The sequence below is a fragment of the Macrosteles quadrilineatus genome, unplaced genomic scaffold (assembly GCF_028750875.1).
Source record: "Macrosteles quadrilineatus isolate MER2022 unplaced genomic scaffold, UCM_ALF_1.0 Scaffold_3__2_contigs__length_128488019, whole genome shotgun sequence".
Taxonomy (NCBI): domain Eukaryota; kingdom Metazoa; phylum Arthropoda; class Insecta; order Hemiptera; family Cicadellidae; genus Macrosteles; species Macrosteles quadrilineatus.
Genome location: NW_026542596.1, coordinates 112,382,296 through 112,403,657, shown reverse-complemented (window position 1 = coordinate 112,403,657; position 21,362 = coordinate 112,382,296). Strand labels below are relative to the sequence as shown.

Genomic DNA, 21,362 nt, shown 5'->3' with positions numbered 1-21,362 from the left:
TTGACTAGACTGAGTTTTGAACCATCAAAAAGCTACTCCTAATGGAGCTACGTTATGGCCTATGGGTCACACATTATCTACTCCATTATATAATCACCAAATCACCCTGGTTTTATGTTCAGTCCAAATATACACCTAAATATTCTTCTATATTTTTGAGGATTGATTGATTGACTGATAAATTGAAAGAAGTTTACTGTTTAGAAAATAGACAAGTGGTTTTTACATAAAACCACAGAAAACATATTACTATATATAGTTATAGTAGTATGTTTTCTGTGATAAAACATAAGACATGTTTATTTCCAGTAGACATATTATAAATGTATTAGAAGAGTCAAACATTATTCATGCACAACAGTTGTCAAATTAACAAGTGTGTTTATAAATAATTGTACTTTGAAGTCTACGAAGAAAAAAATAGCATTTTAAGTTAATAAATACGTCTAAAACTAATGTTTATCAGTATCGAGAAGTGAAAACCATTTGAAAGTTTGCAAAACATTACAAAATTAGAAAGGTTGTACTACAAGGCATTAGGTGAAGGCACAAAAGTTAGACAATAACTAAAAACATCACTTTGAAAGGAAGGTCTAAAAAGTCTTTGAGATCGGAAAAAGGATTAACAACAAGCCATTGGAACACTTTGTTTAAAAGAATTATATGGGATGGGAGAGAAAACATAAATGTAGGAATCTTATTAATACATTCCATGCCCACTATTTCATAGCTTATCTTGTATTTCTCCAGTCTAACATAGGGAATGTCGAGTTTATTTCTGAATCGAGTATTGTGCTGGTGGACATCTTTACGGCAGTTAAAAGCATTTAAATTCTTAAAAGTATATAACAATAAATTAAAAATATACAAGTTAACAACAGTGAGAATTTTAAAATCAATAAAAATTGGTTTATGGTGTTCAATAACATCGACTTTGGCCATTTGTGTGGTTTTAGGCCCGGGAGATATAAAACCCTCTGTATTAAAAAAAGAAAAAAAACTATATATGCCTATTACGTTATGCCTACGTTATTTCCGTTATGAAAAACGGTGTAGTTTTCCTACGATTATGTAAACCACAGCGATAAATAAAAATTGGCTTGAATTATTATTATTCGAAAAACCTTATCCTACAAGGAAAGGACCAATGCTATCTTAAGCGCAAGGTTAAAGGTTTTAGTGGGAAAATATTCACTTAAATATGCTTTGTTGTTATCTAGTATTTCCGATGACAAGTACCTATCTGCTTGTATGTATTGTGTAATTACGCATTAAAAGCTGGAACTTTGTTTCATATAAGTTATCACGGCTTTGGGCCAGAGTCACGAAGTTCTGAAGAGCTAGAAATACAGAAGGTAACATTTATTTATTACGAGTTATGTATTGAACAAAATGTGAGTTCCAACAATGCAAAAACATTAGAAACAGCTGATTCTATTTATAGCCAGATGATCAAGAACCGTTGCTATTATTATAGAACGCTGCAAGCACTGTTTAGTGTTTACAAACATTGTTCGTCTAGCCTAAAAAAAGTAGATCCATTTTGACACTAGATGTATACGTCATGAACTGTTTTAAGTTGCGAGACAAAGTATGTAGTAATATAGGTAACGTTCTGATACTGTTAACCGCGGTCTCGTGTTCGGTGACGTTGATTTGTACGTACATTTTAAGTTAACTTTTGGTATTGTTAAAGGAAGGGGGATTCGGTTTGTTTAGGGCCGCTTTCCCCAAATCAAGTTTAACTCTGATCGCGGTTTAAACTCTAGTTTAACCTCAGATTCCCTTTCCCGAAAATAATTTCTCCGTTTAAACTAGGTTTAAGTTAACCCTAGGGGTGAGGCTGGTTTAACTGGCGATCCGTGGGTTAACCCAGGAGAGAAGAATAATAGCTTGATTTTGATTGGCTCTTGGCTGACTTGTTACGTTCGGCAGACGGCAATGGCAAATATCCTTGTTTGACATTTGTTAAACTTAACCTAAAATAAATTGAACTGGAAATAAATTAAAAATAACAAACCAGAACCTATGTAGACGGACAATTAATTCATGACTATTTCAAATTTAAAGATATAAGGCTACAGATATACAGTAATGGTTTTAAGGTTTTTAAATGCGTAGAGTAGGCCTAAATTACTATATTTTCGGTAGGTAGTATCGTAGTTGTGTACAATCACAATCGATAGGTTACCTTGTCCACAGCAACGCAACAGTGGTTGGAAAGTTTGCTCATAAGAAGCCTTTTGGTTTGATTTGATTTTAACACGAGTCTTACATTACACAAAAGTAAATATTAAACATTAATAGTCTATTATTATCATGTGTAAATTAACAATAACAACTACTGCAGTAGGCCTAAAATTAAATTTAGTTTAGAAACATCGAACGTGTCTAATGCTGAGTAGCCTAGGCCTGCCATTACAAAGGATAGGCTCTAGTTTTTAATCCACAAACATTAATTTTGCGTCTTTCCCAACATTTTATTTTCCCATGATTGTAAATGCTTTTATTTGATGCGTACAGTAGGTCTACTGTTTAATTAAGTTTGAGCTTAAATAAACACAATAAATGAAATGGTTATAAATTAGCATCAGTACAATTTATCAGCCTGCAAATAAAAAGGTTTCTTTTTAATGTCAACAATTGGAGACAATGACACGAAACTTAATACAAATAATCAAAACACGAGAAAATTAATGACAGATATGTCATAGTGGGGAGCTAAACAGCTAATATTACAGACAAAATTGCATAACAGTGTTGCCAACATTGTTGCTTGCAAAGAAAAGCTAGGTTAAACTAAACTTTCATGACAAAATAGTGGGGAAAGCCATCCTAAGTTTAACCCACAGATTAAAGTTAACCGAGATTAAGTTAAACTTGATTTGGGGAAAGCGGCCCTTAGTGTCGTCTCTTTAATAATAAAATTTTAAAAATGCTTTCATGTTACCCAACTCACCTTGTAATTAATTAATTAATGTGATAGTTAAACCACATCTTATGTGACGCATTTTAGGAGAGTATTTTGTAGACATTCAATTTGCAAAATATGTTCTTTAATTTTGAAAAGCGCAGGTTTTTAGTAGAGAAGTTTACTGTTAGAACTAAATTACAGCATGCTCAAAGTGTGTGTTGTGGTCGCTGGTTGGTAACTTCTCTTTATTTTTTTTATTCTACAAAGCTGTAAAACCCGCGTGTCGCGATCAATTACAACGCTCTGTTTGTAAATTACTGTTTGTTTGTTCCCTATTATTAAATGGTTTTAAACTATTCATAATTGAGACGAATCGATTAGGTTTTAATCTATGACAATTGTAACAATATACATTTTTAACTTTTCTTGCAAGACTTTGTATTTTTCTATTTTTTTTTATTTCTTCTTATTCCCATTAATGGTTCAAAGCACAGATACAACTATAAGCATTTTTTATTGTTAAACAATGAATTAAATACTGAAATACTGCTTTAAGGAAAAATAAAAATCTCAAAAATAGGAAAAGGTGAAGCTAGTATAAACATTTGCTGGAGTATTATGCGGCAAATTAGCTAAATAAATGTGCAATACTGCATGCATAAATATACCACAAAAATAAAATTAAAATACTAGTTCGCACAGTCCTATAGGTTAAAACTTACAAGAACTAAACAATTACATCCACGAAATCATGAAAACTAAACCCTCATTTTATTTTAGCGAATTTCCCTATAGGGAAGTAGTTATTACCGTAGGTCTCATAGTGAGACCTAGGCCCGGGACCGATTTACTTTTTCATTTTGATGTCCCCAGAGGCAAAAAACACCATTCGTTCAAATTTTATATACGATAAGACTACTTTAAAAAAATCTATAAATGATTTTGTGTTAAGTGGGAATATGTGTGTGTGTGTCCAACCGCACGATAACTTAAGTAATTTTTGTCCGATTTTGATAAAATTTGGTTTGAAGGTATTAATGCGGGATAAACCTGAATGAGTTCGCGAACCAGCATGATCGGACCATGGGAATGGGGTTTAACGAGGGGTTTTATGGGGTAAAAATGGGGTTTTCTCATTTCCCCCCTTAAAACACAAAATTTATCAATTTTTCTCCGGACCTTTTTTAAAGAGCTTAACATGTTAATTTAATACATTAATTGAAAGTCAATCCAGGCAAATGGAAATTCACTGAGTCGGCAGGTTTGCTGCAGCGGGGGTATTTATATTTGCATTACTTTGTCTATAGCGATATAATTTTAAAGGACTGATTATTTCATTTCCCGTGACCTGTGCTTATTTGAACTAAACGCAAACGTAGTTTAAAAGAGCCATCGATAAATTGAGCCGCGCCAATGTACATTATGACTTCTGTCAAATTCACATTTTTTAAGCAAGCTAAACTGGATCTTTTATGTTACATCCCGTCACAGTGTCTGCGAGTTAAAAAAGATACTGTAGCTGGTACAAATACTGTAGATGGTATGTTTCCTTTACTATCTAAACTTTTCTGATGTAGCTTCAAATAGCTGACCACTAATCCCCTGTGCTGGTAATCATTTCCAAATGGCAAGTAAAGTTTCTGAAAGTTATTACAATATTAAATAATGGGAAATATTAAATACAGTTACTGATTAGTCCAGGAGATCAATCATATATGTAATAATAGTGGAAAATGTACAAATTTTCGTTTAGTAAGTCAAGCACAAGACATTTTACATCTGATTCTACCTGGGCTAGAAGAATGAAAATTTTACAGCAAATACTGATAAAACAAATTTTTTTCACATTCACCACTGAAAAGATAATTTATTTAAAATTATATCTAAAATTCTACGATATTGAACACAAGATAGGGTAGTTGCTCACCGTGGGTGGCGGGTCCTGGGTCCACAGGGGTAGATGATGGTCGGGTACTGCCATGGGCCTACTGACTGTCCGGGCACACACCCCCGCGACGTCCACACCAGCGTCCCGACGTCCTATTGGTCGACGTCGTGGCGTCGCCGTCCAATAGCGTGACAGCACCGCCCCCACAACCCCCTTGTACACCCGGTGTGGATGTTGTAAACGACATTTTATTGCAAAATGTATTGGCGTTTTTGTGATTTTTTTATTAGTTAGGTGTTTTTTATTAGGTTTGCCAGGGATGCGTCTATTTATTTTACGTGTGTATGCAAGGATTTGCTGGGAAGTGGGAAGTGTTTTCAATGCGTACATTCCAAGTATAGACTATAGATGTTCGGGTGGCCGAAAATTATAAAGTACTGTACTTGTATATTCATTTATCACTCCAGAGGTCAGCTGAAGACAACTTTTAGACTTGTCGATATCCCGAATATTTAGAGTGCGTGTTGCAGTTTACTACAGTATTTGTTCCTTCTGCCAACTTACAATCTATTTTCACTAATTAATATATTAATCTATTTGTAAAATATTGCTTTTCCTTGGGTTTAACTGTATAATCAACAAGTAAAAGTTAAAACTAACTTAAGAGATAGAGGTATAGAGACATGTAGTTAATTCTTTGTAATAATTAAAATACGAACACAACAAAATAATATTACGTTGAGGTCTTCATACTGAGGAGAAGACAATAGTTTAAGCATGCAAAGTGTGATCGATTTCCTTTGTTCAACTTTATAAGTAAAGTACTGTACTTCTAAATAGTTACTTAAAGCCAGGTCACCTTTAATTGGTTTACGTTTACATTTCGTTATTCCTCGCCCCATCATTGAATTATAAACTTCGCAAAGCTGTCGGTAAATATCTTGATAAATATTTTCTAATATCAAACGTGTAGCCCAAATAGGGATATGTTTAGCTTAAACAACCTTTTCAGTTATGATATTTGTGTAATTTACTCCTTAATGTTTATTCGTTTTATTTTAAAGCTTTTATCTTGCTACGTCGTTCGAGAGCTGTTTTTAGAGCTAAATTAATTAAACAATTGTATAAACCGTCGGTATTCATAAATTTCCTATCAGTGCACAAGTAATTAATTGTTGGTTGAGTGTAAACCCCTGAAGTATTTTTTTCCTGTCACACTCTATTGTTAACTATATTCTGTTTGAGTGGGTGATTGAATGCCAGGCAAAGGAAGCGAAATTTATAATATTTTCCTATTTAGTTGTATCGTACACTTTTGTTACGTATTTTTGTTCAGTTCATAGTATCTTTTTTTATCTGCTAGAGGGTTACGTCTAAAGCTACAATGTGTTTAGTAACCTCAATAACGAAGTTTTTTAATTTCACTTAACTAACTTCATGTTTAACAACAATGGAAGATTTTCAAAACCATAATAAAGGTGATATAGGTAATGAAGACCTAAATTCGATTCAAAAATTAATATCTCCATTGAGCTTCATATTTTATCGCAGACTGGTATTTTGCGATTATACCAAAGGCCCACTATACGATTTCGGTCGTACGACACGGTGTCGGACCGACCATATTCCATAGTGAACCATTGGATCTTATGAGCGCTCGCACACTGTACGACAGTCTCACGACTACGACAAACTGTCGTGGTGCAGTCGTCCACTGCCACTGTGATCCACGACTGTCGCCCGACTGTCGTACTCGTACCCACACTACGATTTTTTTCGGATGTCGTGCGTATTTCCCAGTAGTCTGAGTTCTCGCTCAGGGCTAGAGATATACATATACCTCTCTGGCCCTGGTTCTCGCTGCGCCTTCTCGCTGTGCACTTCGCATACTGCGTTTGTTTTTCGAAGTGGATAGTGACAATGGCATCAGATGAATTGGCGCGTGGATCGAAAACAGCAACTTAAGTGATAATTGACAATCATGTTTTGTGATTTCATTAGTGGAAGCAAGCCCAGTTCTGTGGGATAAAACTTGAGCCGATTATAAGGACAGAAATGCAACGAAAGACTCGTGGAAACTGGTTTGCTCTGCTCTGAGAGAGGATTTTGAATAATCGGAGGATAAAGGACATTCTACTTCAGACATTCTGAAGTAGTTGAAAAACTTGTTATCATCACGCCGGACTTCAAGAGTTTGGAATGTTCCTGTGTGTTCGTTCCCTACTTTGATTAATTGGGTGGATCCAGTACTTCCGCTTAATTCCTCTGCGCCACAGCAGACACATTGCAACAACTCGTAACGGATTCATTGTTTTACTATTTAACACAGATCCACTGTTGAGAGATTGCGCAACACACACTCACTCGTTCACAGCTACCGAGCAACTGGTCATTTATCCGATAAAGTGTCGTAAATTGGGCCATTACCACACATACGATAAAAATCGTACAACACAGTGTTGTACGACCGAAATCGTATAGTTGACGAGGGGCCAAAAGTGTCAACAATATCAATGCGTTGACTTTTGTATCAAATCATTACACATAATTAGACACGTATATTTATTACACGCATCTATTATTTTATCTATTATCTATTATTTATCAACCGCTGTTTATAATGTTCACGTAGTTATATTTAACATTGTGCATGTCCAGATATGTCAGGCCGTGGTGAACTAACTCCGCGAAATCGACGGGGTAAAAGTACGTCTTCTTCTACTGGCGATCATGGTAAGTTTACATACCAGCTCTTGATAAATCATTAGATACAAGATGATTGTTTGGGACATAACTATAACCATTGAGTTGGATACACTGCTGTGTAGTAGATATCTCAGACCCCAAGTCAAATTTGTGTAAAGTTTCAAAATTTAAGAAATAAGCAACCGATAGAGTGTGTTCATGTAAAATACAATCTTATTCCATCACTTAACTAGTGTATAACTAAAGGATATCTTTGTTGTAAAAAACCGCATATTTTATGTCCCCGTCCAGTGTTGTAGTAACAAACACTACAAGAGACCATTTAACTTTGTTAATAGTTCAAACTTTAAAGTTTTTCTTGCATGGTGTGCTTTCTGGACTTAAGCTTGTGATTTAAGAGGAAATGCAACTCTATTTTTGTTAGTTTTAGTGACTTGACCAATTGTAAATTGCTAATTTTAGGCTCAATAAATCTTGAATCTTGAAACTATAAGGGGGTAATTATTTTGTAAAAAAGGTTCTGTGTTTCTTGTAGATAGGCTGTCTACTCAAATTGTTAATCATCGATTAGATTACTAACATTTTCATTCAAGCCAAGAGTACAATTTATTGCATAGAATAGAACCATTCACTGTATAACAGAATAATATTATACATTGCTAGAAACCCTAAATTAATATGGCCTTGGGGTTCTTATATGGGCGTTTTAATGCTGTTACTGCAACAAGGCACGATATGTTCTCATAAAGTGCTGAAGTTTAACGTTGTTGTAATAAAATACATTTTGTAATTACACTGATTCATAATCATGTTTATTTAGATATGCAAGATCGAAAATTTACCTTCATTATGTTTTATAGATCCTCTCAAGTTTTGCAGGTTATGTGCAGTTCAATTGTAATATAGTAGTAAAATTTGCAAAAACACGCTAAACCGGAATTAATTCATCATTTTGGAAGCTTACTCCACTAGGTTGTTGACTGTTTTTGTTAAATTTCCTCTAAGTAATATTATTATACTCACTTGAAAACTTAACGTTACCCCCTTCATCTTGCTTCAAATATGTACAAAATGCAATATATCCAGAATTATGATCACTATAGTTTCCCCGATCCTATGAAATCCGCATTAGCGCCCTCAGAGCAGGGAAGCGGGCAAAGTCAGGTGCAGAAACTGTTGAATTATGGATTTTGCGCGAAAACCAGCAGCTGGCTGTCAGATTACCGCCAAATTGTCAACGATCAGCTGTTTTCCGTCGAATCAGCGAATCGCGGCGACACGAAAGTCACAGAGTAGGCATTAGAGATGATTAAAGCTATTGAGCTTTAGTGAAGTTAAGGTGACATGACAAGATTATTCATGCTTATAACTTACACCCCTTAAATGATACAAATATTTTACTAAAATTTATAGTTTGCTTGAAGTGATTTCTAATGATCATTCAAAATTCTGTGCACAGGGTGGTTTACCTTAAAATTTACAATATTGCCACCTGCCATCAGAAAAAAACTGTTTAAATACGTCCAATCGACCAATCGTATTACGACTTCAGGTAGAAGCTTGTTTGTTACCTTACCATCTAACAAATTGCTCCATGGTGTATATACCGACAGATATACAAATAAAAACCATGATTATGGTAATGTCAAACTTGAATATGTGTTATTCAATATGTAGTGAGTCTTGTCAATCATTGTGTTTTATAATCGTTCCCTTGGATTAGATTCTTGCGTAGCTCCGCTGGGAACGGTGTCCGGACAGTTGCGGACACGGACAATTGGGGACACGTCTTAAAAGCGGACAATTGCGGACGCTAGGGATTGCTACCTAACAAGGGTTTGACAGGTCTCTACAAATATTTCACTGCCGGACAACTGCGGACACATGTTCTGGAAAGAGTCTGATTTCCACCTAAAGAACAGATACATACATGATGTATGTATGATTTGTGTAAGTGTGATGAAAATCAGTCTAAAATCAGACTCTTTCCAGAACATGTGTCCGCAGTTGTCCGGCAGTGATATATTTGTAAAGACCTGTCAAACCCTTGTCATGTAGCATTAATCCCTAGTGTCCGCAATTGTCCGCTTTTAAGACGTGTCCCCAATTGTCCGTGTCCGCAGTTGTCCGGTATTCCTAGGAACCACTGTTCTCATCCAGTAATACGCATTTTACCTTGTCCTTTATTTCAGGTAAAACAGAAAACTGACAGTATTCCGCGCCAAAGCTGGTGGCGGCTGAGGGATTAGGACCGCAAGGTAGGACCCTGGCGGTCCTAATCCCTCAGCCGCCACCAGCTTTGGCGCGGAGTATAATATATAATCAGAAAGTTTGTTCTTTAAGAAGAATCATATGCATATGTTTGTGTAGAGCTTTACACGTTTTGTTTTCCGTTGCTTTGCGATTGATTATGATTAGCACTCGAAAATAAATATCATCTCTGGTTAAATTTTGTCATCCAAGAGCTACGCATTTTCTGTTCGTTTTACTTCGTTAATATGCTGGGAAACGGACAGAGGAGCGCAAGTCGTAAAACTGTCAACCCCTTGGATGAAGAATTAGTCGGGGGTAGGACCAAGGAGCGCAGAGGTGCTTGCGCTCCTTGGTCCGACCCGGGCAAGAAACTAATCCCCTACTTACGAGGGTTGAACAAGACAATGCTTGGGTCGACCCTGTGAGTAAATCCCATTAGTCACGCCTCATTGACTACACCATTGATTCTAGAATATTTTTATAGTGCAACTTACCAAACTAATGTTGTATCAACAAATTACCAGGCCACTTTCGAATTTAAATTGCAATATAAAACCTGATCCTTCAGTTGAATATTGAACCACATGCCACCACAGGTGGCGTCCCCATCTCAATGATTGATAATTGATAATTGTCCAATATCATTTCAAAACGTGCAAAAGTAGAAAACATGTGAAAAAATCTAAACGAACTATCTCTTTTCGATTCCACCAGAAGTTATGCATTTTACTCGACCAACATATTTTTATTTGTAAGGTTTTGAGATAGATCTTTATCCAGAGCGTAAACAGAGAAAGTGTAATTCCTAATTATCCTTACAGTGCAAGAAGCTTTGAAAATAAATAATATATCAAATCACCTAAAGTAAATAGGTACACAATCTTTTCGTCATTTATATCAATACTTGGGTCCTAAACTTTACAACCAACTTCCGCTTCAAATTGAAAATACAACAAATTTAAAATATTTTTGTTAAAGAACAGCGGGCAGATACAATATTTGTTATTTGATTCTAGAATCATCAGTGTATTTTTTATTATAAATCAATTTACTTTGCAACTAGTAACAGTACTTGAATAAAGACCAGTTTTAATGTTTCAACAAATATTATAATTGTAGGCCTATACAGTGTTCTGTAATATAGGAAATAAATTAATTGATTTAATTTTTTTAATTTGTTAAAACTAAATAACACGTTTAGTATTATGATTGTCTTGTACAGTATAAAAATATTTCATACTCTAAAGTCTAAAGCGACGACTAACTAAGTGAAATAAATTAAAACCACTTTTGTGATTTCGGAAAAATAGTCAAAATTAGTGGTACCCTAGTTTTATGTGTGTTAAAGAATTTCTCTTTTGCGATTGCCACGTAAAATAAAAGCAAAATTTAAGTTGAAATTGAAGGTCAATTACTCGGGTGAACTGACCGGAGTGACCCGACACCCCAAAAACTGGAATGGGCTGTCGTGAAAGGGAAATCTGAAGAAATTGCAAATTAAATCCATTCGGAGTAACGTAGGGGATTAACGGGACCTTCATGTACGCTGTTCACTCATGATTCCTTTACATTTCCAAGTATTGACTGTTTACGTTTTGGACCAAACAATAGGTCAAATAGTTTGTACCAGATGCCTACGACTACAATTTACAACAGGTAGTACGTTCACCTTTCCTAGTAATAAATTCATAGTTTGTTCCTCAATTAACAATGAGGCATATTGTGTTATTGTTCTAATACAAATGAGAAAAATTCACCAATTTGTACTGTCCAAACGACAATTTAAAAATCAACCCATGAGTGATCAATACACAGTCTAAAGCTGCGTTTACGCGAGGCAAGTAGAGCAGGCAGGTTTACTTACCTCTAATGTATTTCAACCTACAGCACAGAAAAAACGACGATAATTTAAGATTTATAATTCTCCTTTTTGATTCTAGACTCAAAAGTATTATTATTATTATTTTCTTCATAAATTATTCAATTATATTTTTCATAAATAATTTACTTCGTAACTGGTAACACTACTTGAATTAAAACCAGTCTTAATTTGTATTATAGTTTACTCTTTTTTATCCGGCCAGAGTACGTGCTGGTTATTGTTATTTGAATTTATCATTAAAATATAGTAATTATGAGGCTATAACATCTACCTAAAGTATTCTTAAACCATTACTTTGGAAATAGCCTAGTAAATTCTGACTAAACGAATTTGTGCTTGACTAATAATTTAGGAATAAATAATTATAGGAACTTAAGGGTAAAGGTTTTCATTAGATAACATTTTATGTCGGCAATATTACAGTTAAAAAACTAAACGAAACAAAACAATCGATTTACTTTAAGATATTTCCAATAATATACTACTGCGACAATATACTTTCAGAAAACCCTAAGTTATTCTTATACAAAAAGTATTTTTAAATTTAAACAAAGCCTATGTAAAAATACACTACTTTTGAAGTAAATTTAGCCCAGGCACATTGTCATTTGGCAAAAATATCACTTTCAGCAATAAGCTCCTCACCCATCTAAGCCGGAAATGCACAACATAATATATTGTTCTTAAGAATAAGTTTCAAGAATGGTATGCATTGCTCCTAAATAGTACGAACGTCCGGTACTAGCTAGTATTGAGTCATTCAATATCATAACTCAACCACGAGAGAAAATTCCATGTGTTTCCGTAGGACGAAGGGTGAATCACCGGTAGAGAGAGGATCAAGACAAATTACGTAGAACCATGCATGTTTTAAGCAATAGTCGTCATGCCTTCAAAGCTATTTTAAAATTATACAAACTATACCTGCAAAACAAAATACTGTACATCATTTGATAATTCTCAGAGAGCAAGTTTAACTGTCTCACATAATCTAATATGATTTTAATCATAATAAAATAATGCATATTTAGTTCCGCACTATTTAGTATTAAATATTTAATTTGTATTAAACTGCACTTAGAAAAATATGCAGTGTGTCTGTATTTAAAATGGGCTGATTAACGTCGGACAAAAACAAATTGTTTTCAAGATAACTACTTCGAATACTTAATACAGTTGTTCCTATTCACAAAAAGGGTTGCAAAAGTAATGTCAAGAATTATCGACCAGTGTCATTAGTGCCTATTTTAGGTAAATTAATTGAACGAATTGTAAAGCACCAGGTATGTACACACTTTGATAGATTTAAGCTTTTTTTCTGCATGTCAGTTTGGTTTTCTGAGTGGAAGGTCAACTACGGATGCCATTGATTGCTTTGTTTCTGGGATTTTGGAAGCTTTTGAGGGAAGGAGTCTTGCTCAGGTGACTGCGTGTGATTTGAGCAAGGCTTTTGATTGTGTCGATCATGGTCTCTTGCTGTGTAAATTGGAGCACTATGGCATCCGTGGTTGTCCTCTCCAATTTTTTAAGTCTTATTTAAGTGGTCGTTCACAGTTTGTTGATGCAAAGGGTGTGCATTCCAGGTGCGTTGAAGTGAAAACTGGGGTTCCCCAAGGCTCGGTCCTTGGTCCCCTACTCTTTTTGATTTCTGTCAATGATTTGCCACTTAGTATTGAGGGTTCTCAAACCACAATGTTTGCAGATGATACAACGTTCCTAACTGTTCACCCTGATCTCAATAGGTTAAAGTTATCTGTAGAACATACAATGAAACAAGCTGGGGATTGGTTTAGTGCCAATAAACTCCTTCTTAATGTAGACAAGACACAACACCTAGTTTGCCATACTAAAAACAAAGATTTGGGCTCAGGTGTAATTTGTAAAGAGGTTAGGCCCATAAAAGTCCTGGGTGTGTTGATTGACAGCAGCCTTTCTTGGTCAGCTCACATTGATTTAGTATGTTCAAAACTGTCAAGAGTTATTTATTTAGTGAATAGGTTAAAAACTGTTGTTTCTGAGAAATATATCCGAGTAGCCTATTTTGCATTTTTTCAGTCAGTGTTAAGCTATGGTCTGATTCTCTGGGGTAACGGTAGTAATATAAGTGATGTTTTGTTACTTCAGAAAAAGGCACTTAGAATAGTAACCAAATCAGCTCTCAAAGCCCATTGTAGACCTTTGTTTATAAAAACTAGGATATTGACTGTCATTAACCTGTACATATATGTGTGTTTACTTGATGTTAAATTAAAATTAGGAGACTTGGCTGTTAGAAAAGATTTCCATTCTCATTACACTAGATCTAACTCTCTACTTGAAATTCTGTCCCATAGACTAAGTAAATGTGCCAGTAACCATTCAATCATGAGCTTAAAGTTATTCAATGTATTGCACTCTGAGTCAAGAGCGTTGCCTGAGTTGGTTTTTAAAGATAGGTTATACAACTGGCTTGTTGAACATCCTTTTTATGTGATTAAAGAGTTTTTTGATGTAAAAGTTGTTAAGTTTTGATGTTTAATAGTTTATCTAGTATATTCTCCACCCAGCCTACAGCCTTCTTTTTACTTTTAAACTTTTAAATTTTTACCTGTTATTGTCTGTGATATTAGCTTATTAATCTAGTCTGACTGGGTTACTGTGTAACCCTATTTTACCATAATATGTGACTATGTCTATTGCAAGATTGTTTTGCTTAATGACAATAAAGGATTTCTGATTTCTGATTTCTGATTCTGATTTCTGATTTCTGATTTCTGATTTCTGATTTCTGATTAAAGGATTTCTGATTTCTGATTTCTGAGTATCTTAATGTTAATGTTTCAAAATTACTCATTACACTTTAATTTTTAAGTGGTGTATTCAGTGAGGCGTGACTAATGGGATTTACTCACAGGGTCGACCAGCCATTGTCTCTTTTAATCCGTATAAGTAGGGGATTAGTTCCTTGCTCGCGTAGGACCGAGGAGCGCAAGGTACCTCTGCGCTCCTCGGTCCTACCCCTACGGTTTTTATTTATGACCTCCCATTAGAGGAGGTATTGTGCGCTCCTTGGTCCGCGAATCGCTTGCGAAGTGGATATTTTATTGAAAATATTTTGAAAACAGATATCAAGGAGCAACAGCTGGAGTCATAGTTTACCTTTATGAATGTGTTTTACTTCTAGTTCTCCACTGACAGATCCCGTAGCCCAAATTAGTAAATTGACTACAACTACTAGTCTTTAAATCCAGTTTAAATCCCTATTTAAATCACCGAGTGTATCAAGGGAGGTAGGCCTACACTTGTTCGATGCTAGTTAGCATGACAAAGCGCCGGTTAGACGTGGCGGTCTAAATATTTACATATTTCCATACTGCAGATGCACCGGGCCCTCCCCTCGCAACAATATGCTGCTATTGTTATTGTTATTGAATCGCGCCTTCCCCATTGTCTGACGAACACGATTTTCCGCCGATTTGACATCGGCTAATATTGTCTGTGGTGTTTTGCCGCTGTGACAGTAAAGTGTAATATATTGGTAGTAATTTGTGTTTTATTAAATTAGTTTGATGGGTGAAAATTGAGAGAAAATCGTTTTTTCGAAGCGTGGCTGGACTTGAAATTCACATAGGATTTGACAGTATGAGAGGTCTCATTGTTGCATCTAAAGTCAGGTTGTAGAAATATCAGTACGCTCCTGCTAAATTTACTAAACTTTATTAAAATATTGTACCATAAATCAAACACTGCCTTATCGATTTGCCTAGAGGCCGAAAATCCCATTCTAAAGACAAATTTATTGTATACTAGCTGAACCCGGCAGACGTTGTCTTGCCTTTGACTATTTATAATTTAAGTACCGTTACGTTTAATTTTCAAGATGATCTCGTTCGCATGGCTCAATCACGTCCTGGTTGACGTTCGTTCGCTACGCTCACTCACCTTTAGGTTGGAGCTCTTTCGCTACGCTCACTCACCTTTAGGTTGGAGCTCGTTCTCTGCGCTCACTTGCCTTCAGGTTAGCTCGTTCGCTACACTCACTCACCTTTAGGTTGGAGCTCGTTCTCTGCGCTCACTTGCCTTCAGGTTAGCTCGTTCGCTACGCTCACTCACCTTTAGGTTGGAGCTCGTTCTCTGCGCTCACTTGCCTTCAGGTTAGCTCGTTCGCTACGCTAACTCGCCTCCAGGTTGAAGTTCGTTCGCTACGCTCACTCACCTTTTGGTTGCAAATTAGCTGTTGTCATCAATGTAAAAGAAATAATAGTGCTGCACCCTGTTGGTAATCCTTGTAACTTTAATGCTATTGAACATCATAGAACAGAACCAACTTGTTTATAAGGTTAACATGGGAAACTCCAGAGCCACTGGGGCGGAGCCCGAAAGGATTTTTGAAATAAGAATATGCCTATATGTTAATCGGGAATGTGAGCTATCATCATGCCAAATTTCAGCCCAATCCGACCTGTATTTTTCGCGTTCACTTGTCACAAACATACATCCATACATCCATACATACATCCAAACTTTCTCATTTATAATATTAGTAGGATAAATCAAACACTGCCTTATCGATTTGCCTTGAGGCCTAAAATCCCATTCTAAAGACAAATTTATTGTATATTTACGCCCGCGTTCTATATGTTGGGTGAGTTTTTATGTTTGATATTTATTTATTTTCGTTTAAACATTATTAAGACTAGTTTAACTAACATTTGTCACCGTTAACTTTATTTATTTTACCCTTGAAGGGTACTTTCAAGCCAATTACAATTTTTACTCAATTCGAGTGAATACTGAACTTAAACTTACATTGAGCCAATTCTAGGTATTTGTGCCACAAATATTGGAACATTTTTAAAATTCAAACCAAATTACAATTTAACAAATAGTTGGGCGAGTTAACTGAAAATGTATCTATTTCAAATAATTACATGTCCTCTGGTGTTAACCGAATGCAAAACTATTTGACAAAAGATCATTTAGATGACACGCACTTCAAACCAGTATTTGCATTTATTTTACAATAAAATGAGGTTGAAGACTATTTGGTCGGTTATACAGTATAGACCTGTTTAGATAGTAATAGTATATTACGTTACTAGTCCTGAAAATAAATGTTTACCGGACGAGTGTGGTCGTTCCCGTGCGAGACGAAGTCGAGTTACGTACGATAGTTTACGCCACACTACATTATTTTGATAAACTTTCCACGCAAGGATTTAGTCCAGAAAACAGCTGTTTGCCGCCTGCTTATTCAAATGGGGTTTCATTGCGTAATACTGTTCTGCAATGAGTTTTACCGGACACCAATCAGCTGATTATACTGTATTTTCGTGGCAATTAGTGGTTATAAACAAAAACATAACCTCTGACTAGTGATTATTAGTCCTTTAGTTAGTGGAAATATATAAGGATTTGTACGGATTAAGTATTATGGCGTAAACTATCGTACGTAACTCGTCCAAAATGTGTGTACCGGACTCGTATGGTAATCCCGTACTCGACTTCGTCTCGCACGGGAACGACCACACTCGTCCGGTAAACACTTATTTTCAGGACTAGTAACGTAATATACTATTACGCCATACTACTTAATTCGTCCAGATCCTTGTATATTTCCACCAACTAAAGGACTAAACATCACCAGTCATAACCTCCAAGAGAGGTTATGTTTTTGTTTATAACCAATCATTGCCACGCAAATACAGTATAATCAGCTGATTGGTGTCCGGTAAAATTCATTGCAGAACAGTATTACGCAATGAAACCCCATTTGAATAAGCTGGCGGCAAACAGCTGTTTTCTGGACTAAATCCTTGCGTGGGAAGTTCGTCAAAATAGTGTAGTGTGGCGTAAATAACATTTTTCTGAGGTTAATAATGAACAACATATTGTTCGGACTGAAATCAATAAAATCGCTGTATCAAAGTTACCAAGTGAGTTTGTATAACGTCCAGTTTTATTTGGATACAAATGTGTTTAAATTGTTTGCTACATGTGTAGGATCGGAATATAACTCTTTAAGTCTATTTGAGTAGACCTCAAGCTGAAGTAAGTACATAATTGGTGACCGCAGAGGAGAAATGAATGAAAATTTATATTTAGCCAGAAGGCTGTGGTCTGCTCCTACATTCCTGAGGTCTTAAATGCAAAGGGTTTTTATTACACTGAAGAGATGAAAGTTATTTGAGCATCAGCAAATGTTATAAACAATCTTTTTTACGTTTTGCCTCTTAATGTACAGGCTATTTAAGTTGCAAAAGAAAGTGATAATTAAACAACTGATTGAGAACTCGACTGAAACTGATTGACTACTGGTACTGAGTTCTGGTGTTGAGAACTGGTTGAACTGTTTGACTGATTGAACTGATTGTGATTGTGATATTTCTTTAAAGATAACACTCCCTACGATCAGGTTACTTCAGCAAGGGAGGTGTGAAGGTAAAGAATTCATATGAAGATAGAAGAATTGTGCTAGGCAAATAATTTAAAAACAGAATATTATCAATATAATCCGCCGCAGCTAAACTGCAGACCAACAGAATTTCAATTTGTCTTATTGGGTTTTAACTAAATTATTTTATAGTCAAGTCATATTTAATCTCTATTAAAATAACATTAGATGGAACGATCCTGTAATCCAGCTACTAGGAGGTCACGAATTGTGGATATTTATAGGGATGCACTGTGAATGCGATACTCCCTGGTGTGGATTGACGTCCGCACTAGTTACGACTATCCGCAGTACTATCCTAATAATTAGACCAACTCGTTAATTACGAGGAAAATGTGGTTCGGATTCCACAATAAACTGTAGGTCCCTTAGTCGCCATTAGCTGTATGGGCTATTAATTAACAGCTGTGTCTAAGGAACATGTCGGACTTAGTCACTAACAAGACTGCAAGATCGCGCCACTCATCCTACACTCCTTCACTCATATTTGGGTTAAAATACGCACATAGTGGCGTCCCAATCTTAAATAATTGATAATTGATCATTTATAATTGATTACTAAGGATTGCTGCTATGGAGAAAAGGGTAAACGTGTTTTTTTGTTTTTTCTAAATGTCAATTAAATTTTAATCATTTAACTATTCAATTAAGTCTTATAAGAATCAAATCAAAATCTCTTTATTCCTGAATTAATGTTACATGTTTGTTAAAAATTGTGTGTACACGAAAAATAATTCCCAAGTAGACTATCCGTCTGTGTTTGGGAATGAGTTGCTAATACAGCTATACACAGGTCCATAAACATTCAAGAGTACTTAGACACTTAATGATGATAGTAAATTAAAAAAAAAATATATTAACAAGATCAAGAGAGAATAAAAACCTAATTGCATCGAAACATCCAAAACTCAAATTTAGTGATTGTAAGTGGTATTTAGCAAAGAAGGAAAAAAAGTGACGCATGAAACTGCAGAAATTTACGAGTACAATGATTTGAGTAATCCTTCTGATTGCTCCCTGCCGATATTTAAAAGCCAGCTCATGACTCTACGCTTAAACACAGCGACGCTGTCACTCTCCGCCTCTCGAATATGTGAAGGCAAGTTTCTATACAATGTATGACAAACGTAATAAGGTATAGTTTTAAGGGTTGAATGGGAGAGTCTGGGAAAAGAAAAGCCGAAGTTAATGTTACTTCTAGTCAAATAACGATGTTGAACAGGAGAAAAAACCGAACATTTATTAAGTTTTATGAAAATAAGAAGATTTTTTATGAACAATTGTCGAATTTTTAAAACTGGAAAGTCGCAAAACAGTTGCAAGGAAGAAAATCTAGAGTTTCTTATTTAAAATAGTTTTGATAACAGATCGTTAAAGTAAGATAATAATAAGACGTTTATTTTATTTACTTTCCGTATAAAAAACCCTTAACGTGTCTCGAAACACACCTTTTCCCATCAACCCTACACCGTCAACTCGCAGATTTGTCCACAGAGGTCAAAATTGACACGTCACTGATGAGCTGATGAGTGGCGGAGTGTGCAATGCGCAATGCGTGATGCGTGCGTCATTGGATCATAACGAGTCAATTTCAATAAGTCGCATTTCGCACGCCGCCGTGGCTAAGCGGCTCGGACACGCTGCGGTACAATATGTCATCCCTCCACCATCATCCCCTCGTGCGGCTAAACTGTTTACGAGGACTGTTGACTGCAGCACGCCGAGGAGTTGATCTAGGAGCGTGTGTTTAAGCTGTTCACGCATTAGCTGTCAATGGAGATCTGTTGAGCTCGAAATCTTTATCCTTTGCAACATTGATGTTAGTTGTGAAATTAGCACAAGCATAAACATCGATGTCTATGTCTATAGTTCCTTCTAGTTCCAGCTCTAGCTCAAATTACCGGCCGTAGAACGATTGGCACACATTTTTAGCCGATTTGGAATAGCACGACTGGCACAATTAATCATTAGAGGGGATTAAGAAGGGTCCATCTGTAAGGTTCGGAAAGGCACGATTGGCATAACGGACCGGTAAGGAAGTAGAAGCCAGGTAGCCAAAATGCGGGAAAATGGAAATTGTTTTGTCCCCACAAATTCCCTGCTGTGGTGCTTATTGGAGTAAGCAAGGTGTAAGTTAGCGCGACAAATCTGCAGCTAAGGTCACTGCGCTAGCTGGATCCAAATAAAACTACACTAACCTAACTTAACCTAACCTTACCGAACCTAACTTAACCTATCCTAACCTAACTTAACCTAACCTAACATAACCTAACCTAACCTAACCTATCTTAACCTTTGAAAATACGCGATATTACCGGTAAATGACTGTCGTAGCAAGTTGACGGGGAATTGTAAACTTCCCGTTTTCCCTCGTTGGATGGCGTCTACCTGGTCGAGCGGTTGTGCCAAGCGTGCCTTTTCCAAGCAGGCGAGTTGACCCTACTTATTCCACTCAAATGATTGTGCCAATACTGCCGTGGGCAGAAGACCCAAAAATGTGTGCCAATCGTCCCGTTCCCAAATTATCTACACCATCCATTCCCGAGTAATCTTTGCTTCCAGATATCAAACTTGATGTCCGTAGTTGAATCGGACATCTTGAAAACATGTCTGTGATAACAATGTATGTTTAACAATTGTAAAAATTACACTGTGTTAATCTTACACAGCTTACTCTTAGCATCCATAACTTCATGAGGATTCACATTTTTTAACCATCTGAGGTTTTGCATTTACCATGGAAATCAGTAAGCCTTAAAATTGCTATTCTACTTAACTGATTACCTTCTTCTTTGCCTGCGACAGTAAGCACTGGATAGCCTGCGTCCAAATAATTTATATGTACATATTTACAATAGGCTATTTACAAAACTTCCAAGATGGAGTTAAACGTGTCCCATATGGACAATGGTCTTGTGCTATCGAAATTTACCACGAAAAACTCTCAAACTATAGTAGGGCTTTTCTATCATGAGGCTCTTAAAATTTAAGGCAAACGTGTTACCCTTGAGCTGTTTCGTTCTATCGGAGAGATTATTGTAGAGCTTCAGGGCCATAACTGGGAAAGCATCCCTGGTTTTGCTTAGCCTGCGAAATGGAATGTAGTATTTGGTTTTGCACCTAGTAAGTTATTGTGGCAGTGTACATAATTCCTTTAGTCCAATTTCACTAGGCTATCATGGACATTTTTTATGTACAGATGAAAGAATGTAGTTACTGTAAACGGTCAGTATGCCCGTCCTTATAAAAAGCGGCCAACAGTGTTCACGCCTACTACTACCGGTGA

General features: G+C 36.0%; 1 protein-coding gene across 2 annotated transcripts in view; it reads left to right on the top strand.

Annotated features, from left to right (window-relative positions):
- The window catches only part of LOC128988329 (plasma membrane ascorbate-dependent reductase CYBRD1-like), a 70,943-nt gene that overhangs the window by 9,005 nt on the left and 40,576 nt on the right, over positions 1-21,362 (top strand). The window contains exon 2 of one of the 2 annotated variants that reach the window (XM_054409516.1): positions 7,461-7,535. The exons of the other annotated variant lie outside the window; for it this stretch is intronic. Within the exon in view, the coding sequence (XP_054265491.1) occupies positions 7,463-7,535 (73 nt within the window). The 5' untranslated portion in view covers positions 7,461-7,462. The remainder of the gene's footprint in view (positions 1-7,460; positions 7,536-21,362) is intronic. 2 annotated transcript variants of the gene reach the window in all.